Source organism: Salvelinus namaycush, chromosome 7 (genome assembly GCF_016432855.1).
Source record: "Salvelinus namaycush isolate Seneca chromosome 7, SaNama_1.0, whole genome shotgun sequence".
Taxonomy (NCBI): Eukaryota; Metazoa; Chordata; class Actinopteri; order Salmoniformes; family Salmonidae; genus Salvelinus; species Salvelinus namaycush.
This window is the reverse complement of record NC_052313.1, coordinates 16,353,732-16,380,519: the sequence shown is the minus strand read 5'-3', so window position 1 is coordinate 16,380,519 and position 26,788 is coordinate 16,353,732. Positions and strand designations below refer to the sequence as shown.

The 26,788-nt window shown below is 45.2% G+C and overlaps 1 protein-coding gene across 2 annotated transcripts in view; it reads left to right on the top strand.

The window, feature by feature from the left end:
* Positions 1 to 25,820, top strand: part of LOC120051029 (receptor-type tyrosine-protein phosphatase mu-like) — a 315,310-nt gene extending 289,490 nt beyond the window's left edge. For both annotated transcript variants that reach the window (XM_038997620.1, XM_038997619.1), the window contains 10 exons: positions 189 to 305; positions 2,749 to 2,903; positions 3,362 to 3,497; positions 9,470 to 9,619; positions 9,781 to 9,954; positions 11,074 to 11,205; positions 15,120 to 15,245; positions 20,131 to 20,294; positions 24,178 to 24,313; positions 24,704 to 25,820. In XM_038997620.1, the coding sequence (XP_038853548.1) occupies positions 189 to 305; positions 2,749 to 2,903; positions 3,362 to 3,497; positions 9,470 to 9,619; positions 9,781 to 9,954; positions 11,074 to 11,205; positions 15,120 to 15,245; positions 20,131 to 20,294; positions 24,178 to 24,313; positions 24,704 to 24,757 (1,344 nt within the window). In that variant the 3' untranslated portion in view covers positions 24,758 to 25,820. The remainder of the gene's footprint in view (positions 1 to 188; positions 306 to 2,748; positions 2,904 to 3,361; positions 3,498 to 9,469; positions 9,620 to 9,780; positions 9,955 to 11,073; positions 11,206 to 15,119; positions 15,246 to 20,130; positions 20,295 to 24,177; positions 24,314 to 24,703) is intronic.
* The last annotated feature ends 968 nt before the right edge of the window (positions 25,821 to 26,788 follow it).

Genomic DNA, 26,788 nt, shown 5'->3' with positions numbered 1-26,788 from the left:
CCCAACGCTCCCAAACTCACCACACAGAAGTAAGTACATTAAGTTCCAAACTAGGCAAAAATGTCTGTCAGGTTTTCACCTTGAACGAACAGAAAAGATATTTCAAGGTGTGGACGGAGGTTGTTGACAAGCAACTAAACTGCGGTCAGGTCATCCCATTACACCCTGTGTCCCCTCTGTCCCCTCAGGTGAAGTGCTGTAAGTACTGGCCTGACGACACTGAGATCTACAGGGACATGAAGGTGACCCTCATCGAGACCCAGCTGCTGTCAGAGTACGTCATCAGGACCTTCGCCGTGGAAAAGGTACGGACACTCCAAGTGATCATGATATTGGAAGTTATTCATTGTAGTGTATTGTTTTCCATTGTATGTATTATATATAAAGCAACATGTAAAGTGTTGGTCCCATGTATCATGAGCTGAAATAAAAGATCCCAGAAATGTTCTATATGCATAAAAAGCACATTTCTCTAGCATTTTCTGCACAAATTTGTTTACATCCCTGTTACTGAGCATTTCTCCTTTGCCAAGATAATCCATCCACCTGAAAGGTGTGGCATATCAAGAAGCTGATTAAACAGCATGATCATTACACAGGTGCACCTTGTGCTGGGGACAATAAAATACCACTCTGAAAAGGTACGTTTTGTCACACAACACAATGTGCCACAGATGTCTCAAGTTTTGAGGGAGTGTGCAATTGGCATGCTGACTGCAGGAATGTCCACCAGAGCTGTTGCCAGATCATTGAATGTTAATTTCTCTACCATAAACATTGTTTTTGAGAATTTGGCAGTATGTCCAAACGGCATCTCAACCGCAGACCACATATAACCACGCCAGCCCAGGACCTCCACATCCGACTTCTTCACCTGCGGGATCATCTGAGACCAGCCAACCGGACAAGTGATGAAACTGTGGGTTTGCACAACTGAAGAATTGCTGCATATACTGTCAGAAAGCGTCTCAGGGAAGCTCATCTGCGTGCACCTCGTCCTCACCAGGGTCTTGACCCGACTGCAGTTTGGCGTCGTAACCGATTTCAGTGGTCAAATTCTCACCTTTGATGGCCACTAGCACACTGGAGAAGTGTGCACTTCACAGATTTATCCCGGCTTCAGTTGTATTGGGCAGATGGATGTATGGCATCGTGTGGGCGAGCAGTTTGCTGATGTCAATGTTGTGAACAGAGTGCCCCGTGGTGGTGGGTTTATGCTATGGGCAGGCATAAGCAATCAACAACGAACACCATTGCATTTTATCGGTGGCAATTTGAATGCACAGAGATACTTTGACAAGATCCTGATGCCCATTGTCATGCCATTCATCAGCTGCCATCACCTCATGTTTCAGCATGATAATGCACGGGCCCCATGTCGCAAGGATCTGTACACAATTGGAAGCTGAAAATGTCCCAGTTCTTCCATGACCTGCATACTCACCAAACATGCCACCCATTGAGCCTGTTTGGGATGCTCTGGATCGATGTGTACGACAGCGTGTTCTAGTTCCCGACAATATCCAGCAACTTCACACAGCCATTGAAGAGGAGTGGGACAACATTCCACAGGCCACAATCAACAGTCTGATCAACTCTATGTGAAGGAGATGTTGCGCAGCATGAGGCAAATAAATGGTGGTCACACCAGATACTGACTGGCTTTCTGATCCATGCCCCTACCTTTTTTTCAAGGTATCTGTAACCAACAGATGCATATCTGTATTCCCAGTCGTGAAATCAATAGATTAGGGCCTAATGAATTTATTTAAATGTTCTGATTTCCTAATATGAACTGTAACTCCCACCTAGGCAATAAACGGAAGTCATTTTTCTCCAGAACACTCACCAAGCATTGGCTATCACTGCCTTAACGCTATTCATACTTATCACCGTCATGTTTTTCCTATACTACCTCACTTTCAGAGAAGGGGTTTCCTGGTTGTTTTCTATTTAGACATGTTAGCTACTATATGCCACCCCTGGACAGAGCTTCATGTACTCACCACTACTTTAATGAAGGTTCTTAGATACGTCCTTTATAATAGGTCCATCTGTCTTTCAGAATGCCTGGCTGTCTGTATAATAGCCATTTTGTTTCTCATCCTATTGTACTCAGAGCTGTTACCAGGCCTATCCGCTTTTCCACTTATTCTATCCCCATGGGCTTTTAAGCTGTGAATATTTCCCCTGCCGTGTGTGTGTGTGTGTGTGTGTGTGTGTGTGTGTGTGTGTGTGTGTGTGTGTGTGTGTGTGTGTGTGTGTGTGTGTGTGTGTGTGTGTGTGTGTGTGTGTGTGTGTGTGTGTGTGTGTGTGTGTGTGTGTGCATGAGTGCTCAAGGCTCAGACGGGTGTCCGCCCTGCCGTCTGTATCCAGCCTGCTTGCTGTGTGTGTGAATCACCACTCTCCTCCAGCTGTTTTTCTCCTCTTCCATCCCCCCAGAGATGGGCTTTGTCATCCCTGCTTTATCTACTTTAGTCCCTCCCCCCAAGATCAAAACACAACTTTGATCATGAAAACAGCTAACTTTAAAGTGCTTATAGGGAGGTGGAGGGGAGGGGAGAGAGAGCTGCTGCTCAAAGTTAAAAAGCTCTGGGTCTGTTTGGGTGTGCGTGTGTGGGTGCCTGCATATACATGTGCATGTGTCAGAAGTCCAGGCATCTGTATGACCTCTGATGTTTGTGTCCTTGGTACTTGTGAATCCAAATGAAGTAATCAACTCTGTATCTTTCGGTCTTCTCTCTCTAGAGGGGAGCCCATGAGATCCGGGAGATCCGTCAGTTCCACTTCACGGGCTGGCCGGACCACGGGGTGCCCTACCACGCCACCGGCCTGCTTGGCTTCGTACGCAGGGTCAAGTCCAAGACCCCTGCCAATGCCGGGCCCATGGTGGTCCACTGCAGGTCAGACACACTCACTGTGGCTTCTGGCTGTCTGTATACATCTCTACCTTTCGCTCTTTTTTTTCTCTCATCTCTCTTTCCATCTCTTTCTCTCTCTTTCTCTCTACTCCCTCTCGCTCTATTTTCTCTCTCTCTCTCTCTCTCTCTCTCTCTCTCTCTCTCTCTCTCTCTCTCTCTCTCTCTGACTCTTCATCCTGTATGACTCAGAAAGAAGTTCCTAATGGATATTAGTTAAGTCATCTCACTCCCAAGATCAGCCACACTAAATAAAGTGGATCTGCTATTGTCAGCCACAGCTCCAACTGTTTAGACTGTCATGTACAATCTGTACTGATGTTTCCAATCGAAATAGTCCCAGATAATTTGGCAACCGGTGCTTTTCTATGAAGAGTGTGTGTTGTGCTCTGATTCTCACGCTGTATGTGCGTGTGTGTGTGTGTGTGTGTTTGCGTCATCAGTGCGGGGGCGGGCAGGACCGGCTGTTTCATCGTGATTGACATCATGCTGGACATGGCTGAGAGAGAGGGTGTGGTCGACATCTACAACTGTGTGAGAGAGTTGCGCTCACGAAGGGTTAATATGGTCCAGACAGAGGTAAGAATGACCCTGTCCCTGCTCGAACCCAAATACACAGGGAGAGAGAGAAACAAGCACACAGAGACGTACATACACAAACAGACACACACACACACCATTACACGACCCTGCTCCAAGTGTCTTTACTCGCTTCCACTGTACACAATCCCAAACACACCACACGCACTCGCGCATACACATTCTTGTATAACTAACCTTGTGTGGACACACAATTCAATCCCATTCAAAATCCTATTTTTCCTTAACCTAACCTTAACCTGAATACCTAACCCTAGCACCTACACCTAGCACCTAACCCTAAAACGAACCCTAACACTAATTCTAACCTTAACCCTAAAACCCACAAGTGTAGTTAAACACGTCCACACACACACACACACACACACACACACACACACACACACACACACACACACACACACACACACACACACACACACACGTTCCCCAAACAGGCACATTTCATTCTGTCAATACATGATACACATGAAACCATGGACCATACAGGACAGGGTGTGTATTCTCCAACACAATGTGACAGACTTGTAGTGTCTACAATTTCTGGATTCTTCTTTTGTATCTAAAATTCCACTGGCACAACCAATCCCAAACATCTGACCAAACAGACAATGTGACACAATGATATTTGACAAGGAACATGAGCCAACTCATTAGCCCTGTGCAAATATTATTCAGCTCAGAGTAAAAATGCAACAGACTAGTGTTTGCTTTTAAAGATAGTTAATAGCTGATGAGTTAGAACGCATAAAAACATGCTAAAGTTCCAACTCCTAACTCCCTGACCATACTATATTAATGCACAATAAACAAGTGTCTAATGTCGTGCTGTATGCAAGCTTTACTTTGTTTGATTCCCATGACATATACTTTTAATTGATGTGAACTGACAAATTCATAGCTCAAAAACTATTCAAAGTTTACTTGGAGCACATGCTGTATCATATAAATGACATTCTTCTCCCCGTTGCACAAAAAAAGCCAGTTTGTGTCTTGTCGTGATATTTCGTAATATTTTGATGACAACCGGGTAGGCTGCAAATCCATTTCACCTCCAACTCCATATCCAAGGACAGGAGTCTGACATCACTGTAGCCTAACCTGAAAACCACTGACCCTCTGCTCCCAAGGATTTTGTCAGAAGTGACAAGTCGAGACGTTTCTGAAATGTCACTTCATAAATGATTTACGTCAAGCCCGGGGCCTTTTTCCTGAGAGAAGGAGAGGAAAAGGGGGAGAATGAAAGAGAGAGAGAGTAGTAGTATTGACAGAGGAAAGAGAGAGAGAGTGGTAGTATTGACAGAGGAAAGAGAGAGAGGGAGTGGTAGTATTGACAGAGGAAAGAGCGAGAGAGAGAGTGGTAGTATTGACAGAGGAAAGCGAGAGAGAGATTGGTAGTATTGACAGAGGAAAGAGAGAGAGGGAGTGGTAGTATTGACAGAGGAAAGCGAGAGAGAGAGTGGTAGTATTGACAGAGGAAAGCGAGAGAGAGAGTGGTAGTATTGACAGAGGAAAGAGAGAGAGTGGTAGTATTGACAGAGGAAAGAGAGAGAGTGGTAGTATTGACAGAGGAAAGAGAGAGAGTGGTAGTATTGACAGAAGAAAGAGAGAGAGAGAGTGGTAGTATTGACAGAGGAAAGAGAGAGGGAGTGGTAGTATTGACAGAGGAAAGAGAGAGAGGGAGTGGTAGTATTGACAGAGGAAAGAGCGAGAGAGAGTGGTAGTATTGACAGGAAAGAGAGAGAGAGAGTGGTAGTATTGACAGAGGAAAGAGCGAGAGAGAGAGTGGTAGTATTGACAGAGGAAAGAGCGAGAGAGAGAGTGGTAGTATTGACAGGAAAGAGAGAGAGAGAGTGGTAGTATTGACAGAGGAAAGAGCGAGAGAGAGAGTGGTAGTATTGACAGAGGAAAGAGCGAGAGAGAGAGTGGTAGTATTGACAGAGGAAAGAGCGAGAGAGAGAGAGTGGTAGTATTGACAGAGGAAAGAGCGAGAGAGAGAGAGTGGTAGTATTGACAGAGGAAAGAGAGAGAGAGACTGGTAGTATTGACAGAGGAAAGAGAGAGAGAGAGTGGTAGTATTGACAGAGGAAAGCGAGAGAGAGATTGGTAGTATTGACAGAGGAAAGAGAGAGAGGGAGTGGTAGTATTGACAGAGGAAAGCGAGAGAGAGAGTGGTAGTATTGACAGAGGAAAGAGAGAGAGTGGTAGTATTGACAGAGGAAAGAGAGAGAGTGGTAGTATTGACAGAGGAAAGAGAGAGAGTGGTAGTATTGACAGAGGAAAGAGAGAGAGTGGTAGTATTGACAGAGGAAAGAGAGAGAGTGGTAGTATTGACAGAGGAAAGAGAGAGAGTGGTAGTATTGACAGAGGAAAGAGAGAGAGAGTGGTAGTATTGACAGAGGAAAGAGAGAGAGAGAGTGGTAGTATTGACAGAGGAAAGAGAGAGAGTGGTAGTATTGACAGAGGAAAGAGAGAGAGAGAGAGTGGTAGTATTGACAGAGGAAAGAGAGAGAGAGAGAGTGGTAGTATTGACAGAGGAAAGAGAGAGAGAGAGTGGTAGTATTGACAGAGGAAAGAGAGAGAGAGTGGTAGTATTGACAGAGGAAAGAGAGAGAGTGGTAGTATTGACAGAGGAAAGAGAGAGAGAGAGAGTGGTAGTATTGACAGAGGAAAGAGAGAGAGAGAGTGGTAGTATTGACAGAGGAAAGAGAGAGAGAGAGTGGTAGTATTGACAGAGGAAAGAGAGAGAGAGTGGTAGTATTGACAGAGGAAAGAGAGAGAGTGGTATTATTGACAGAGGAAAGAGAGAGAGAGAGTGGTAGTATTGACAGAGGAAAGAGAGAGAGGGAGTGGTAGTATTGACAGAGGAAAGAGAGAGAGGGAGTGGTAGTATTGACAGAGGAAAGAGAGAGGGAGTGGTAGTATTGACAGAGGAAAGAGAGAGAGGGAGTGGTAGTATTGACAGAGGAAAGAGAGAGAGGGAGTGGTAGTATTGACAGAGGAAAGAGAGAGGGAGTGGTAGTATTGACAGAGGAAAGAGAGAGAGAGTGGTAGTATTGATAGAGGAAAGAGAGAGAGGGAGTGGTAGTATTGACAGAGGAAAGAGAGAGAGAGTGGTAGTATTGACAGAGGAAAGAGAGAGAGAGAGTGGTAGTATTGACAGAGGAAAGAGCGAGAGAGAGTGGTAGTATTGACAGAGGAAAGAGAGAGAGTGGTAGTATTGACAGAGGAAAGAGAGAGAGAGAGTGGTAGTATTGACAGAGGAAAGAGAGAGAGAGTGGTAGTATTGACAGAGGAAAGAGAGAGAGAGTGGTAGTATTGACAGAGGAAAGAGAGAGAGAGAGTGGTAGTATTGACAGAGGAAAGAGAGAGAGAGAGTGGTAGTATTGACAGAGGAAAGAGAGAGAGTGGTAGTATTGACAGAGGAAAGAGAGAGAGAGAGTGGTAGTATTGACAGAGGAAAGAGAGAGAGAGAGTGGTAGTATTGACAGAGGAAAGAGAGAGAGAGTGGTAGTATTGACAGAGGAAAGAGAGAGAGAGTGGTAGTATTGACAGAGGAAAGAGAGAGAGAGAGTGGTAGTATTGACAGAGGAAAGAGAGAGAGAGTGGTAGTATTGACAGAGGAAAGAGAGAGAGAGAGAGTGGTAGTATTGACAGAGGAAAGAGAGAGAGTGGTAGTATTGACAGAGGAAAGAGAGAGAGAGGAAAGAGATAGAGAGAGTGGTAGTATTGACAGAGGAAAGAGAGAGAGAGTGGTAGTATTGACAGAGGAAAGAGAGAGAGAGAGTGGTAGTATTGACAGAGGAAAGAGAGAGAGAGAGTGGTAGTATTGACAGAGGAAAGAGAGAGAGAGAGTGGTAGTATTGACAGAGGAAAGAGAGAGAGTGGTAGTATTGACAGAGGAAAGAGAGAGAGAGTGGTAGTATTGACAGAGGAAAGAGAGAGAGAGAGTGGTAATATTGACAGAGGAAAGAGAGAGAGTGGTAGTATTGACAGAGGAAAGAGAGAGAGAGAGAGTGGTAGTATTGACAGAGGAAAGAGAGAGAGAGAGTGGTAGTATTGACAGAGGAAAGAGAGAGAGAGTGGTAGTATTGACAGAGGAAAGAGAGAGAGTGGTATTATTGACAGAGGAAAGAGAGAGAGAGAGTGGTAGTATTGACAGAGGAAAGAGAGAGAGAGAGTGGTAGTATTGACAGAGGAAAGAGAGAGAGGGAGTGGTAGTATTGACAGAGGAAAGAGAGAGAGGGAGTGGTAGTATTGACAGAGGAAAGAGAGAGGGAGTGGTAGTATTGACAGAGGAAAGAGAGAGAGGGAGTGGTAGTATTGACAGAGGAAAGAGAGAGAGGGAGTGGTAGTATTGACAGAGGAAAGAGAGAGGGAGTGGTAGTATTGACAGAGGAAAGAGAGAGAGAGTGGTAGTATTGATAGAGGAAAGAGAGAGAGGGAGTGGTAGTATTGACAGAGGAAAGAGAGAGAGAGTGGTAGTATTGACAGAGGAAAGAGAGAGAGAGAGTGGTAGTATTGACAGAGGAAAGAGCGAGAGAGAGTGGTAGTATTGACAGAGGAAAGAGCGAGAGAGAGTGGTAGTATTGACAGAGGAAAGAGAGAGAGAGAGTGGTAGTATTGACAGAGGAAAGAGAGAGAGAGTGGTAGTATTGACAGAGGAAAGAGAGAGAGAGTGGTAGTATTGACAGAGGAAAGAGAGAGAGAGAGTGGTAGTATTGACAGAGGAAAGAGAGAGAGAGAGTGGTAGTATTGACAGAGGAAAGAGAGAGAGAGAGTGGTAGTATTGACAGAGGAAAGAGAGAGAGTGGTAGTATTGACAGAGGAAAGAGAGAGAGAGAGTGGTAGTATTGACAGAGGAAAGAGAGAGAGAGAGTGGTAGTATTGACAGAGGAAAGAGAGAGAGAGTGGTAGTATTGACAGAGGAAAGAGAGAGAGAGAGTGGTAGTATTGACAGAGGAAAGAGAGAGAGTGGTAGTATTGACAGAGGAAAGAGAGAGAGAGTGGTAGTATTGACAGAGGAAAGAGAGAGAGAGAGAGTGGTAGTATTGACAGAGGAAAGAGAGAGAGAGAGAGTGGTAGTATTGACAGAGGAAAGAGAGAGAGAGAGTGGTAGTATTGACAGAGGAAAGAGAGAGAGAGTGGTAGTATTGACAGAGGAAAGAGAGAGAGAGTGGTAGTATTGACAGAGGAAAGAGAGAGAGAGAGTGGTAGTATTGACAGAGGAAAGAGAGAGAGAGAGTGGTAGTATTGACAGAGGAAAGAGAGAGAGTGGTAGTATTGACAGAGGAAAGAGAGCGAGAGTGGTAGTATTGACAGAGGAAAGAGAGAGAGTGGTAGTATTGACAGAGGAAAGAGAGAGAGTGGTAGTATTGACAGAGGAAAGAGAGAGAGAGTGGTAGTATTGACAGAGGAAAGAGAGAGAGAGAGAGTGGTAGTATTGACAGAGGAAAGAGAGAGAGAGAGAGTGGTAGTATTGACAGAGGAAAGGTCAATGGGAATGGTCACTGTGGAGGTGACACAGACAGTTTCCCAAATAGCACCCTATTCCCTTATATAGTGAACTACTTACCTGGAGAAAGGAAGTCCACAGGGTACCCGTTGGCTCAGCCACAGTCTTAGCAAACACAGAAGGGTTTAAACAACATGAGAGAATACCCAGCCCCAATGTCTACCATCCAGGATTCTGTATTTCTCAAGACCAATTGGAAAACCGAGGATTGGATTAGGATTTGATTTGATTTCTCACCAAAAATGGATTTTGGAACCATGTCATGACTTGACTTGAGTCAATCATCACTTTGGTGTGGTCATGTTTCTGTGTAACCTTAATGTGTAGGTAACTATTGGTGCTTTGTTCTCAGTGTGAGCTCTTCCTGGTGTATGTCTAAGCGTAGCATGGCGTTCTGTCCCTCACGATATCCTGTGGCCCGCTCTGTGTCCTACAGGAGCAGTACGTGTTCATCCACGACGCCATCTTGGAGGCGTGTCTGTGCGGGGACACCACCATCCCAGCCAACCAGCTGCGATCGGTCTACTATGACATGAACCGCCTGGACCCCCAGACTAACTCCAGCCAGATCAAAGAGGAGTTCAGGGTACTGTGTGTGTGTGTGTGTGTGTGTGTGTGTGTGTGAGAGTGAGCATGCGTTGTTCATCATACATGCATACATATATTGTATATTGGTGTACATAAATGCTCTTCACTCCAAGGCACAATTGAAGGTATCTACCAGGCTCATATCCCCCCTCCCTCCAGACTCTGAACATGGTGACTCCTACGTTGCGTGTGGAGGACTGCAGCATCGCCCTGCTCCCCAGGAACCACGAGAAGAACCGCTGCATGGACGTCCTCCCGCCAGACCGCTGTCTGCCCTTCCTCATCACCATCGACGGAGAGAGTTCCAACTACATCAACGCCGCTCTCATGGACGTACGTCTCACACACACACACACTCATTCTCACACACACTCAAACTTAGGCACGCTCACTCGTAACCTTTTTAAATGACTTGCAGTGTCAGTCTGTGTGCAAGTCATTGGATGTAAATGTACTGCTGGAAAAGTGCTGAGTCAATAGTGGAACTGTTCTTTTTTTAATCATTGTGCTGAAATATGATGATGTGGATAGGTCACTGTTCAATCACCGATCTACATAAAGGGCAGATTTGGCGCTTTGAATGAAGAGCAAACTTTATTAGTGGTAGATTAGTGGCATATTGGCTGTCTGTGACATAACTTCTTTATTATGGAGAAAGGAGAGAGGGAGGGAGTGGGAGAGACAGACATAGAGGGAGCAAAGGGGACGGAAGAGGGAGGAGTTGGGGAATAGCGTAGAGGGAGAAGGAAAGGGGAAGAAGGAAACCGAGAGAGAGCGCGCAAGGGACAGCGGGCGACTCAGCAGTCCTGGGGCGTCCTGTGGTTAAATAGCTGGTGTGTAAATAGCCCATCCATCTCTATAATAATCACCCCATGTTACTTAGCCAACCGTTTCCCAGCCAAACCTAAACAGTAGGGGGACAGTGTATCATGTTGATGAATGGCTAGTGCTTTTTCTCTGCTTCCACCAACAATTACATCCTCATCAAAAATGATTCAAAAACAGATGGCTTTGGATGGATTTGTCCCATCGTCATGGAAATAACCAAAAACATTCATAATTGCAATGTGTTTTTTGTCGAACGGAGCAGTATGACTCAGTTTGGATTGGCTTTATGGAAATAATTTGTCACCAATTATACTCATGCATATTTGGTATATACAATAAGGATATAGTATGTGGTCTTAGTGTTGATAGTGGAATTCATTCAGAACGGTCATGAATACCTGGAAATATATAGGTTCCCTGTACATGATTCCTCAAAAACAAAGTGGCCCGCAGACCTCAGATACATACAACCTCACTTAGTAACCTGAACTTGATTGTGAGAATTCCCTGCGTTATGACTAAAGGCCTGATGACATGTCCTTGATCTTAGTGACGTAAATACTGGCTTTCTGTTCATGTTGGGGTTGCTGACTTTCTCTTCCTCGTCGTTTTCCTCCTCCACAGAGCTACAAGCAGCCGTCTGCGTTCATCGTTACCCAGCACCCCTTGCCCAACACGGTCAAAGACTTCTGGAGGCTGGTGCTGGACTACCACTGCACCTCTATAGTGATGCTCAATGACGTTGACCCAGCACAAGTAAGACTAACACACACACACACGAGAGGCCAATCAAGTCACTCCCAACCATGTGACGCTATGCGATCCTTTATCATACTATCAGACATTCCAGTCTCAGTCATAGACTAGTCATTAGTACATGATCATAGACAGATCGATACCATTAGGTTTGAAAGAGGAGGGGAAGGAGTCTGCCTCAAATGGCCTTGGGGCCCTGTCTGTCAAAATGTTCAAAGAATAGCAGGTGGCAGCATTTCCTAGCAACACCACCCCGCTGGGTGGCTACACGATCCTCTCATTCCCTATTCTGACTGTAGCCCGGCAACAAGTACCACAGCTCATATATACAGTGGGGCAAAAAAGTATTTAGTCAGCCACCAATTGTGCAAGTTCTCCCACTTAAAAAGATGAGAGAGGCCTGTTATTTTCATCATAGGTACACTTCAACTATGACAGACAAAATGAGGAAAAAAAATCCAGAAAACCACATTGTAGGATTTTTAATGAATTTATTTGCAAATTATGGTGGAAAATAAGTATTTGGTCAATAACAAAAGTTTCTCAATACTTTGTTATATACCCTTTGTTGGCAATGACAGAGGTCAAACGTTTTCTGTAAGTCTTCACAAGGTTTTCACACACTGTTGCTGGTATTTTGGCCCATTCCTCCATGCAGATCTCCTCTAGAGCAGTGATGTTTTTGGGCTGTTGCTGGGCAACACGGACTTTCAACTCCCTCCAAAGATTTTCTATGGGGTTGAGATCTGGAGACTGGCTAGGCCACTCCAGGACCTTGAAATGCTTCTTACGAAGCCACTCCTTCGTTGCCCGGGCGGTGTGTTTGGGATCATTGTCATGCTGAAAGACCCAGCCACGTTTCATCTTCAATGCCCTTGCTGATGGAAGGAGGTTTTCACTCAAAATCTCACGATACATGGCCCCATTCATTCTTTCCTTTACACGGATCAGTCGTCCTGGTCCCTTTGCAGAAAAACAGCCCCAAAGCATGATGTTTCCACCCCCATGCTTCATAGTAGGTATGGTGTTCTTTGGATGCAACTCAGCATTCTTTGTCCTCCAAACACGACGAGTTGAGTTTTTACCAAAAAGTTATATTTTGGTTTCATCTGACCATATGACATTCTCCCAATCTTCTTCTGGATCATCCAAATGCTCTCTAGCAAACTTCAGACGGGCCTGGACATGTACTGGCTTAAGCAGGGGGACACGTCTGGCACTGCAGGTTTGAGTCCCTGGCGGCGTAGTGTGTTACTGATGGTAGGCTTTGTTACTTTGGTCCCAGCTCTCTGCAGGTCATTCACTAGGTCCCCCCGTGTGGTTCTGGGATTTTTGCTCACCGTTCTTGTGATCATTTTGACCCCACGGGGTGAGATCTTACGTGGAGCCCCAGATCGAGGGAGATTATCAGTGGTCTTGTATGTCTTCCATTTCCTAATAATTGCTCCCACAGTTGATTTCTTCAAACCAAGCTGCTTACCTATTGCAGATTCAGTCTTCCCAGCCTGGTGCAGGTCTACAATTTTGTTTCTGGTGTCCTTTGACAGCTCTTTGGTCTTGGCCATAGTGGAGTTTGGAGTGTGACTGTTTGAGGTTGTGGACAGGTGTCTTTTATACTGATAACAAGTTCAAACAGGTGCCATTAATACAGGTAACGAGTGGAGGACAGAGAAGCCTCTTAAAGAAGAAGTTACAGGTCTGTTAGAGCCAGAAATCTTGCTTGTTTGTAGGTGACCAAATACTTATTTTCCACCATAATTTGCAAATAAATTCATAAAAAATCCTACAATGTGATTTTCTGGATTTTTTTTTTCTCATTTTGTCTGTCACAGTTGAAGTATACCTATGATGAAAATTATAGGCCTCTCTCATCTTTTTAAGTGGGAGAACTTGCACAATTGGTGGCTGACTAAATACTTTTTTGCCCCACTGTATATATACAGTGGGGAGAACAAGTATGATACACTGCCGATTTTTGCAGGTTTTCCTACTTACAAAGCATGTAGAGGTCTAATTTTTTATCATAGGTACACTTCAACTGTGAAAGACGGAATCTAAAACAAAAATCCAGAAAATCACATTGTATGATTTTTAAGTAATTAATTTGCATTTTATTGCATGACATAAGTATTTGATACATCAGAAAAGCAGAACTTAATATTTGGTACAGAAACCTTTGTTTGCAATTACAGAGATCATACGTTTCCTGTAGTTCTTGACCAGGTTTGCACACACTGCAGCAGGGATTTTGGCCCACTCCTCCATACAGACCTTCTCCAGATCCTTCAGGTTTCGGGGCTGTCGCTGGGCAATACGGACTTTCAGCTCCCTCCAAAGATTTTCTATTGGGTTCAGGTCTGGAGACTGGCTAGGCTACTCCAGGACCTTGAGATGCTTCTTACGGAGCCACTCCTTAGTTGCCCTGGCTGTGTGTTTCGGGTTGTTGTCATGCTGGAAGACCCAGCCATGGCCCATGTTCAATGCTCTTACTGAGGGAAGGAGGTTGTTGGCCAGATCTCGCTATACATGGCCCCATCCATCCTCCCCTCAATACGGTGCAGTCGTCCTGTCCCCTTTGCAGAAAAGCATCCCCAAAGAATGATGTTTCCACCTCCATGCTTCACGGTTGGGATGGTGTTCTTAGGGTTGTACTCATCCTTCTTCTTCCTCCAAACACGGCGAGTGGAGTTTAGACCAAAAAGCTCTATTTTTGTCTCATCAGACCACATGACCTTCTCCCATTCCTCCTCTGGATCATCCAGATGGTCATTGGCAAACTTCAGACGGGCCTGGACATGCGCTGGCTTGAGCAGGGGGACCTTGCGTGCGCTGCAGGATTTTAATCCATGACGGCGTAGTGTGTTAATGGTTTTCTTTGAGACTGTGGTCCCAGCTCTCTTCAGGTCATTGACCAGGTCCTGCCGTGTAGTTCTGGGCTGATCCCTCACCTTCCTCATGATCATTGATGCCCCACGAGGTGAGATCTTGCATGGAGCCCCAGACCGAGGGTGATTGACCATCATCTTGAACTTCTTCCATGTTCTAATAATTGCGCCAACAGTTGTTGCCTTCTCACCAAGCTGCTTGCCTATTGTCCTGTAGCCCATCCCAGCCTTGTGCAGGTCTACAATTGTATCCCTGATGTCCTTACACAGCTCTCTGGTCTTGGCCATTGTGGAGAGGTTGGAGTCTGTTTGATTGAGTGTGTGGACAGGTGTCTTTTATACAGGTAACGAGTTCAAACAGGTGCAGTTAATACAGGTAATGAGTGGAGAACAGGAGGGCTTCTTAAAGAAAAACTAACAGGTCTGTGAGAGCCGGACTTCTTACTGGTTGGTAGGTGATCAAATACTTATGTCATGCAATAAAATGCAAATGAATTACTTAAAAATCATACAATGTGATTTTCTGGATTTTTGTTTTAGATTCCGTCTCTCACAGTTGAAGTGTACCTATGATAAAAATGACAGACTTCTACATGCTTTGTAAGTAGGAAAACCTGCAAAATCGGCAGTGTATCAAATACTTGTTCTCCCCACTGTATATATATATATATACAGTATATATATATATGTTGGAATGCCTAGTTGATGTCATTGTGTTTTCTCTCATCTGCTGTTGAGGAGGCAGCTCAGTAGAACAGGATAGTCAGGCGGTGTTTCACTCTCCTGAACTGTTGTTAAATTGTAGATGTTTTTGTGTGTTTGAAGGCATGACCTTGAAAGACAATGAGAGAATTGCAGTTATCAAAAGAGGGTGAATATGAATGGCAACGCAATCAATAGGCTCTCATTCAATGTCTCATTTGAAATGTGTGTGTGTGTGTGTGTGTGTGTGTGTGTGTGTGTGTGTGTGTGTGTGTGTGTGTGTGTGTGTGTGTGTGTGTGTGTGTGTGTGTGTGTGTGTGTGTGCAGCTGTGTCCCCAGTACTGGCCGGAGAACGGCGTGCACCGCCACGGGCCCATCCAGGTGGAGTTTGTGTCAGCTGACCTGGAGGAGGACATCATCAGCAGGATATTCCGCGTCTACAACGCTGCGCGGGTACGAGACAGAACACCACACACTCCTGTTCCTACAGCTACTATAGCAGACAGACACACACACTCCTGTTCCTACAGCTACTATAGCAGACAGACACACACACTCCTGTTCCTACAGCTACTATAGCAGACAGACACACACACACTCCTGTTCCTACAGCTACTATAGCAGACAGACACACACACACTCCTGTTCCTACAGCTACTATAGCAGACAGACACACACACTCCTGTTCCTACAGCTACTATAGCAGACAGACACACACACTCCTGTTCCTACAGCTACTATAGCAGACAGACACACACACTCCTGTTCCTACAGCTACTATAGCAGACATAGACACACACACTCCTGTTCCTACAGCTACTATAGCAGACATAGACACACACACTCCTGTTCCTACAGCTACTATAGCAGACAGACACACACACTCCTGTTCCTACAGCTACTATAGCAGACAGACACACACACTCCTGTTCCTACAGCTACTATAGCAGACATAAACACACACACTCCTGTTCCTACAGCTACTATAGCAGACATAGACACACACACACTCCTGTTCCTACAGCTACTATAGCAGACATAGACACACACACACACACACTCCTGTTCCTACAGCTACTATAGCAGACATAGACACACACACACACACACACACACACACTCCTGTTCCTACAGCTACTATAGCAGACATAGACACACACACACTCCTGTTCCTACAGCTACTATAGCAGACAGACACACACACACACACAGACACACACTCCTGTTCCTACAGCTACTATAGCAGACAGACACACACACACACACACACACACATACACACACACACACACACTCCTGTTCCTACAGCTACTATAGCAGACACACACACACACACACACACACACACACACACACACACACACACACACACACACTCCTGTTCCTACAGCTACTATAGCAGACAGACACACACACACACACACACACACACACATACACACACACACACTCCTGTTCCTACAGCGACTATAGCAGACATAGACACACACACACACACACTCCTGTTCCTACAGCGACTATAGCAGACATAGACACACACACACACACACTCCTGTTCCTACAGCGACTATAGCAGACATAGACACACACACACACACACACACACACGCACACACACACACACACACACACACACACACACACACACACACACACACACACACACACACACACACACACACTCCTGTTCCTACAGCTGCTATAGCAGACACACACACACACACTCCTGTTCCTACAGCTACTATAGCAGACATAGACACAAACACACACACACACACTCTCCTGTTCCGACTGCTACTATAGCAGACACACACACACACACACACACACACACACACACTCCTGTTCCTACTGCTACTATAGCAGACATAGACACACACACACACACACACACACACACACACACACACACACACACACACACACACACACACACACTCCTGTTCCTACAGCTGCTATAGCAGACATACACACACACACACACACACTCCTGTTCCTACAGCTACTATAGCAGACATAGACACACACACACTCCGGTTCCTACAGCTACTATGGCAGACATAGACACACACACACACACACTCCTGTTCCTACAGCTACTATAGCAGACATAAACACACACACACTCCTGTTCCTACTGCTACTATAGCAGACATAGACACACACACACTCCGGTTCCTACAGCTACTATAGCAGACATAGACACAGACACACACTCCTGTTCCTACAGCTACTATGGAAGACATAGTGACACACACACACACACACTCCTGTTCCTACAGCTACTATAGCAGACACACACACACACACTCCTGTTCCTACAGCTACTATAGCAGACATAGACACAAACACACACACACACACACACTCTCCTGTTCCTACTGCTACTATAGCAGACACACACACACACACACACACACACCAGTTCCTACTGCTACTATAGCAGACATAGACACACACACACACACACACACTCCTGTTCCTACAGCTACTATAGCAGACACACACACACACACACACACACTCCTGTTCCTACAGCTACTATAGCAGACACACACACACACTCCTGTTCCTACAGCTACTATAGCAGACAGACACACACACACACACACACACATACACACACACACACTCCTGTTCCTACAGCGACTATAGCAGACATAGACACACACACACACACTCCTGTTCCTACAGCGACTATAGCAGACATAGACACACACACACACACACACACACACACACACACACACACACACACACACACACACACACACACACACACACACACACACACACACACACACTCCTGTTCCTACAGCTGCTATAGCAGACACACACACACACACTCCTGTTCCTACAGCTACTATAGCAGACATAGACACAAACACACACACACACACTCTCCTGTTCCTACTGCTACTATAGCAGACACACACACACACACACACACACACACACACACACACACACACACACACACACACACACTCCTGTTCCTACTGCTACTATAGCAGACATAGACACACACACACACACACACACACACACACACACACACACACACACACACACACACACACACACACACACACACACACACACACACACACACACACTCCTGTTCCTACAGCTGCTATAGCAGACATACACACACACACACACACTCCTGTTCCTACAGCTACTATAGCAGACATAGACACACACACACTCCGGTTCCTACAGCTACTATGGCAGACATAGACACACACACACACACACTCCTGTTCCTACAGCTACTATAGCAGACATAAACACACACACACTCCTGTTCCTACTGCTACTATAGCAGACATAGACACACACACACTCCGGTTCCTACAGCCACTATAGCAGACATAGACACACACACACACACTCCTGTTCCTACAGCTACTATAGCAGACACACACACACACACACACACACACTCCTGTTCCTACAGCGACTATAGCAGACATAGACACACACACACACACTCCTGTTCCTACAGCGACTATAGCAGACATAGACACACACACACACACACACACACACACACACACACACACACACACACACACACACACACACACACACACACACACACACACACACACACACACTCCTGTTCCTACAGCTGCTATAGCAGACACACACACACACACTCCTGTTCCTACAGCTACTATAGCAGACATAGACACAAACACACACACACACACTCTCCTGTTCCTACTGCTACTATAGCAGACACACACACACACACACACACACACACACACACACACACACACACACACACACACACACACACACACACACACACACACACACTCCTGTTCCTACTGCTACTATAGCAGACATAGACACACACACACACACACACACACACACACACACACACACACACACACACACACACACACACACACACTCCTGTTCCTACAGCTGCTATAGCAGACATACACACACACACACACACACACTCCTGTTCCTACAGCTACTATAGCAGACATAGACACACACACACTCCGGTTCCTACAGCTACTATGGCAGACATAGACACACACACACACACACTCCTGTTCCTACAGCTACTATAGCAGACATAAACACACACACACTCCTGTTCCTACTGCTACTATAGCAGACATAGACACACACACACTCCGGTTCCTACAGCCACTATAGCAGACATAGACACACACACACACTCCTGTTCCTACAGCTACTATAGCAGACACACACACACACACACACTCCTGTTCCTACAGCGACTATAGCAGACATAGACACACACACACACACTCCTGTTCCTACAGCGACTATAGCAGACATAGACACACACACACACACACACACACACACACACACACACACACACACACACACACACACACACACACTCCTGTTCCTACAGCTGCTATAGCAGACACACACACACACACTCCTGTTCCTACAGCTACTATAGCAGACATAGACACAAACACACACACACACACTCTCCTGTTCCTACTGCTACTATAGCACACACACACACACACACACACACACACACACACACACACACACACACACACACACACACACACACACACACACACACACACACACACACACTCCTGTTCCTACTGCTACTATAGCAGACATAGACACACACACACACACACACACACACACACACACACACACTCCTGTTCCTACAGCTGCTATAGCAGACATACACACACACACACACACTCCTGTTCCTACAGCTACTATAGCAGACATAGACACACACACACTCCGGTTCCTACAGCTACTATGGCAGACATAGACACACACACACACACACTCCTGTTCCTACAGCTACTATAGCAGACATAAACACACACACACTCCTGTTCCTACTGCTACTATAGCAGACATAGACACACACACACTCCGGTTCCTACAGCTACTATAGCAGACATAGACACACACACACACTCCTGTTCCTACAGCTACTATAGCAGACACACACACACACACTCCTGTTCCTACAGCTGCTATAGCAGACATAGACACAAACACACACACACACACACACTCCAGTTCCTACTGCTACTATAGCAGACATAGACACACACACACACTCCTGTTCCTACAGCTACTATAGCAGACACACACACACACACACACACACACTCCTGTTCCTACAGCTACTATAGCAGACACACACACACACACACACACTCATGTTCCTACAGCTACTATAGCAGATACACACACACACACACACACACACACTCCTGTTCCTACTGCTACTATAGCAGACATAGACACACACACGGTAATGCTAACACGTCCATTTCTCTCTCTCCAGCCACAGGACGGGTATCGCATGGTGCAACAGTTCCAGTTCCTGGGCTGGCCCATGTACCGGGACACACCTGTGTCCAAGCGCTCCTTCCTCAAGCTCATCCGCCAGGTGGACAAGTGGCAGGAGGAGTATGACGGAGGAGAGGGACGCACCGTCGTGCACTGTCTGTAAGTACCTAGCGGTCATGTCTCAACCTACACCTAGTACTGCACAGTAAACCTTTACTAGCTCTGGACTTCCCAAATGGGTGGAAAGAGTAGGGGGTTCTTAGGTATTTGATGTAACCCTCCAAAACCACCCCTCTAATTCGATCCAACATGGCCACCCAAAATGCCACCGGGGTCACAGTGACACTGGACCACTCCGATGGGACAGTGAGAAATGTCACTGTCCTCCTCTGATGGTGATCACATACACTTTCCATGGGGATGCAGTCGTCACAGCACACCATCCTGCCTTCTGACAGCCTTCTGGAAACTGTGACATTTTGAAGGCCCACCAGAAAGTGCTCAATGCTCGTACAAACACTGGCTGTCATCAAAATGAACCATTCAAGCACAAAGCCATTTAAAGTTCCACTTCGTAATTCAAAAAACAACAAAATAGCAGCCCTGCCACTTGGTTTGCTATAACTCTCAGGAATGGGGCTGGACATATTCTTCAAGACTATATCATTAATTCAAAATAATTTTAAAAAACGGTTGACAATCGCAATCTCTATCTCAATATTTGACCCATTAGTCTGGCCCAAGTATACTATTTAACTGGACAAATCAGTGTGATATCACAGTATGAATTTGAATGTGCAATCCGACCCAGGTGATCTCCACTTACTAAATAGGAGAAATAGAGGAGAGAGGCTGCTGAATTTACCAGAGGGAGATAATCAAATCAAATGAGCTTGTAGTTCCCAATGCTGCCCAGATCTAGATCGTAATGCTCCGGTGGGAGAGGCCTCTGGGTGGGTCTCTGTCTCAGCTCAATCTGCCCTTCCTTATCTCCAGCAGCCCCACTTTACTCGGATAGATGGAGGAGAGAGGGAAGCCGTGAGAGTCTCCCTCGTTTCCTGAGGCCCTAGTTGGGTGGGAAATCAAATCGGAAAACGGAGGGAGGGAGGGATGATGGGAACGGAGGAGTGTATGTGTGGACGACAGGGTCATTGTTGATGTAATCTGTGGCTGGTGCTGTTTTACAGGGTTACTGGTCTGGTCTGTAAGCCAGAGAGTCCAAAAGAATCACCCAGATACATGACTCTCATTAGAGTCTCTGAAGAGATTCCAATCGCCCCCGACCAGAGCAGCACACACACACACACTATAAACCAGAGACAATCAGCACACACAATACACACACTGAACGAAGCCAGCAGGGTCTGCCGCTAAACAAACGTCAGAAAGACAACACTGCCCCCCCCACCCTCCAGTAAATGTTTAGACTGCTAGTTTAGTCTCAATCACAGAGCTCCCTCCCTGCATCCTTATGTCCAAACAACCTGGGCTATGACAGCCATCGCAACCATCTCAACGTCTCTTGAGCTACACCCTTTTCCCTATATAGTGCACTCCTTTTGACCAGGGCTCTATATGGGCAATAGTATGCCATTTTGGACACATTCTCTGTTTCATCAGAACATTCTTGAAACATGCGTAAGGCCAGAGACGTGGAGATTGACAGAGGTCAACTGCTGAGGGAGTTGAGAGAGTATGCGTCCACTGAACTCAAACTGCTTCCTCACTTTGTGACGCTCTCCTCTTGCAACTCTTAAGTTATTTGGCTTTCAAGACAGTGAAGTTGCACATCTGGAAACGGTTCTGAGAAAGAGCAGCTGAGGAGTTTACGAACTACTTCGAGTGCCACACTTTAGTGTCAGTGGGTAACCAATACTGTGCAATGGTGGATTGACAGTTGTGTGGCGCCATCTAGAGGGCAAAATCAAGAACAGCAAGCACAGGAAGAGACGCTGATAAGTTTAGCCAAGCTCTATGAAAGGAAAGGGAAAGGGGGGATACTGAGTCAGTTGTACAACTGAATGCCTTCAACTGAAATGTGTCTTCCGCATTTAACCCAACCCCTCTGAATCAGAGAGCTGTGGGGGGGCTGCCTTAATCGACATCCACGTCTTTGGCGCCGGGGGAACAGTGGGTTAAGTGCCTTGCTCAGGGGCAGAACATGTCATGAATCAACCACCATACATCACTGATAATGTTATTAATTCATGAAGCTTACAATTAGTTGGAAGTATCAAGCCTGCAGGTAGAACGTTTTTAACTTGTATAATTACAAAGAAATAAAAAAGTTAAGATCATTTTAATTCAGGGGTGCTAATGCTTAGCAATTCTGACAGTTTTTTTGTGTGATATACAGTGAGGGAAAAAAGTATTTGATCTCCTGCTGATTTTGTACGTTTGCCCACTGACAAAGAAATGATCAGTCTATAATTTTAATGGTAGGTTTATTTGAACAGTGAGAGACAGAATAACAACAAAAAAATCCAGAAAAACGCATGTCAAAAATGTTATACATTCATTTGCATTTTAATGAGGGAAATAAGTATTTGACCCCTCTGCAAAACATGACTTAGTACTTGGTGGCAAAACCCTTGTTGGCAATCACAGAGGTCAGACGTTTCTTGTAGTTGGCCACCAGGTTTGCACATATCTCAGGAGGGATTTTGTCCCAGTCCTCTTTGCAGATCTTCTCCAAGTCATTAAGGTTTCGAGGCTGACGTTTAGCAACTCGAACCTTCAGCTCCCTCCACAGATTTTCTATGGGATTAAGGTCTGGAGACTGGCTAGGCCACTTCAGGACCTTAATGTGCTTCTTCTTGAGCCACTCCTTTGTTGCCTTGGCCATGTGTTTTGGGTCATTGTCATGCATCCACGACCCATTTTCAATGCCCTGGCTGAGGGAAGGAGGTTCTCACCAAAGATTTGACGGTACATGGCACCATCCATCGTCCTTTTGATGCGGTGAAGTTGTCCTGTCCCCTTAGCAGAAAAACACCCCCAAAGCATAATGTTTCCACCTCCATGTTTGACTGTGGGGATGGTGTTCTTGGGGTCATAGGCAGCATTCCTCCTCCTCCAAACACGGCGAGTTGAGTTGATGCCAAAGAGCTCCATTTTGGTCTCATCTGACCACAACACTTTCACACAGTTGTACTCTGAATCATTCAGATGTTCATTGGCAAACTTCAGATGGGCATGTATATGTGCTTTCTTGAGCAGGGGGACCTTGCGGGCGCTGCAGGATTTCAGTCCTTCACGGCGTAGTGTGTTACCAATTGTTTTTTTGGTGACTATGGTCCCAGGTGCCTTGAGATCATTCACAAGATCCTCCCGTGTAGTTCTGGGCTGATTCCTCACCGTTCTCATGATCATTGCAACTCCACAAGGTGAGATCTTGCATGGAGCCCCAGGCCGAGGGAGATTGACAGTTCTTTTGTGTTTCTTCCATTTGCGAATAATCGCACCAACTGTTGTCACCTTCTCACCAAGCTGCTTGGCGATGGTCTTGTAGCCCATTCCAGCCTTGTGTAGGTCTACAATCTTGTCCCTGACATCCTTGGAGAGCTCTTTGGTCTTGGCCATGGTGGAGAGTTTGGAATCTGATTGATTGCTTCTGTGGACAGGTGTCTTTTATACAGGTAACAAGCTGAGATTAGGAGCACTCCCTTTAAGAGTGTGCTCCTAATCTCAGCTCGTTACCTGTATAAAAGACACCTGGGAGCCAGAAATCTTTCTGTTTGAGAGTCAAATACTTATTTCCCTCCATTAAAATGCAAATCAATTTATACAATTTTTGACATGCGTTTTTCTGGATATTTTTGTTGTTATTCTGTCTCTCATTGTTCAAATAAACCTACCATTAAAATTATAGACTGATCATTTCTTTGTCAGTGGGCAAACGTACAAAATCAGCAGGGGATCAAATACTTTTTTCCCTCACTGTAGGTAGATGTATATATGTATAATCATTAATATTATGTCTTGGTCTATTATCTATCCCTTTCTTTCTCTTTCTTTCTTTCTCTCACTCTCTCTCTCTCAGGAATGGTGGAGGACGCAGCGGGACGTTTTGTGCAATCAGCATCGTGTGCGAGATGCTCCGCCATCAGCGTTCGGTTGACGTGTTCCACGCGGTCAAAACACTGAGGAACAACAAACCCAACATGGTCGACTTACTGGTAAGAACCGGTCCTGATCTAGGATCAGTTTTCTCTTTTAGATCATAAGGAATAACATTACATGGATCGGTGGGGGTGGGGGGCACTGCTATGCCTACTCTGAGAGCCTTTATGAATACAGGCCCCCTAACCCTTAGTGGTTTACTGGTCCTCACTACGAAGTCTACAGTTGGGTACTTCTGGGACAAGTCGGGTTGCCAAAGTCTATTCAACTTGAGTCCAGAATTATTAAGTGATTGAAATGTCTGTTGACGTTTACAATAAGGAGAAAATAGCACTGTGATTGTGAATAACTCAGCCATTATAATGTGTTAAAGGCAAAGTCAATGCAGCCACGTCTAGTCCAGTCATCGTCAATGATGATGTACTCTTCTTCCCATTCATCCACAGGATCAATACAAGTTCTGCTATGAGGTGGCACTGGAATACTTGAATTCTGGTTAGCTGGGCTGAAAGATACCCCCTCCTAACCCCCGCACCAGAGCCCTCACAGCTTACCTGGACTGAGTCTCTTAAACTTGAGTGAATGTTGGTTACTGGAGGATAGAACTGAACTGCTGAACAGGGTCATCCCATCGCACCTCTACGGATTTAGGCCGAGGGGAGGAAAGAAGGTGGTTTGGAACCGGACGCTTTTGCACTGCCCTCCCCCCGCCCCCATTCTACGATAAAATGTCCCTGAACTTGATTAACTTTACTCTGTCTCATCCCTGACCCCCCCCCCCCCCCCCCCCCTCTCCTCTTTCTACTAGACTGTGTTAGTATTTACCCTCGTCCTCCCCCGTCCCTCAGAACAGCACCTGATCACTGAACAGGAGTTCACACTGATGTATTCTACTGCCCATATGTCAACCCCCCACCCCAACCCTAGTCTTTTTTTACGTTTATTTTTTCAACAAAAAAGCTCTCCTCTTGCCAGTGAATCCTGTTTATTGCCTTTTTAATCCTCATCGGATGATCAATGTCATTTCCATTTTTGTGGGGAATGCGATATAAACGTAATGTTGATAAAATGTTGTTTTTTATCCTTGTTTTTAATTTCCATTGATATTTTTTTTTTAAAGTGTTTGTTAATATGATGAAGCTGTTTGACATGTATAGCTAAAGTTGAACCGGCATTATGAAAGAAAGCAAAATCTTAAATGTTTATGCTGTCATTGCTTCGGTCACTGAATATCGTCGTATTGGCAGGAGGAGAAAAAAATCCGCAGTCCGGTACCATCCACACTCAAGCTTTTCATCACGTCAGCAGATCCAAAGCTTAATTAATTGTGGTCATTATTGTTAATATTGTAAATATTATGAAGTTGGACAAACTATTTATTCATTGAGAGTTTTTTGTGAAGCACATTGAGTGACAATCATGATTTTTTTGGGGGGGGGGTGGTCATATTTGTTTTCTTTTCTCGAACTCTGCATAATGTTGACCAGATGTATTGTAAGCCTTTTATTTATCTTGTATGGAAAAAACAACTCAAACTTACAAATACATACATATCTACTGATATACGTGTGTTTTTTGCGTGTTGTGCAGATGATTTTCTTATACCCATTTTTAGCTAGCAGTGACTAAAGTTGGCTGAAGTTTGTAGTGGCTGTTTATAGAAATCTGAGCCGTTGAATACAGTTTCTCCTGGCTCATAGACTACTTTCAGGGTAAGGATCAATCCAACATTGTTATAAAATACCCGCCATGAGATACTGTATGATACTGTATGCATAAATGCCATGAGATACTGTATGTTAACAGTTGGTCTGATTTGAATTTTAGCCACAACATTTTGAAAAAAACATTTAATGATCATGATAAAGTTGCATTGAATTAATTTCATGAATACCAGTAGTAGTGAAGAGCATACCCTTTGTTCAATGGCAGAAATACACTAAGTGTACAAATCATTAGGAATCTGTCCTAATATTGAGTTGCACCTCTTTTTCTCTCAGAACAGCCTCAATTCATTGGGACATGGACTCTACACGGTGTCGAAAGCGTTCCACATGGATGCTGGCCCATGTTGACTCCAATGGTTCCCACAGTTGTGTTAAGTTGGCTGGATGTCCTTTGGGTGGTGGACCATTCTTGATACACACAGGAAACTGTTGAGCGTGACAAAACACAGCGACGTTGCAGTTCGTGACACACTCAAACCGGTGTGCCTGGCACCTACTACCATACCCCGTTCAAATGCACTTCAATGTTTTGTCTTGTCCGTTCACCCTCTAAATGGTACACATACAATGTCTCAGTTGTCTCTTGGTTTAAAATTCATTTGTACCTGTCTCCTCCCCTTCATCTACACTGGACAATTGTGGACACTATCCATATACTGAGTATGCAACATTTGAATGGTTAACTTCATCAGTTCCAGTGTGCCTATTAGCATATATGAACTTGTGCGTTACCTTGATAATTATTCTACAGGAGTTGACATAGAGAGGTGTATCATGTTATAGGTCTGTCTACATGAACTACTA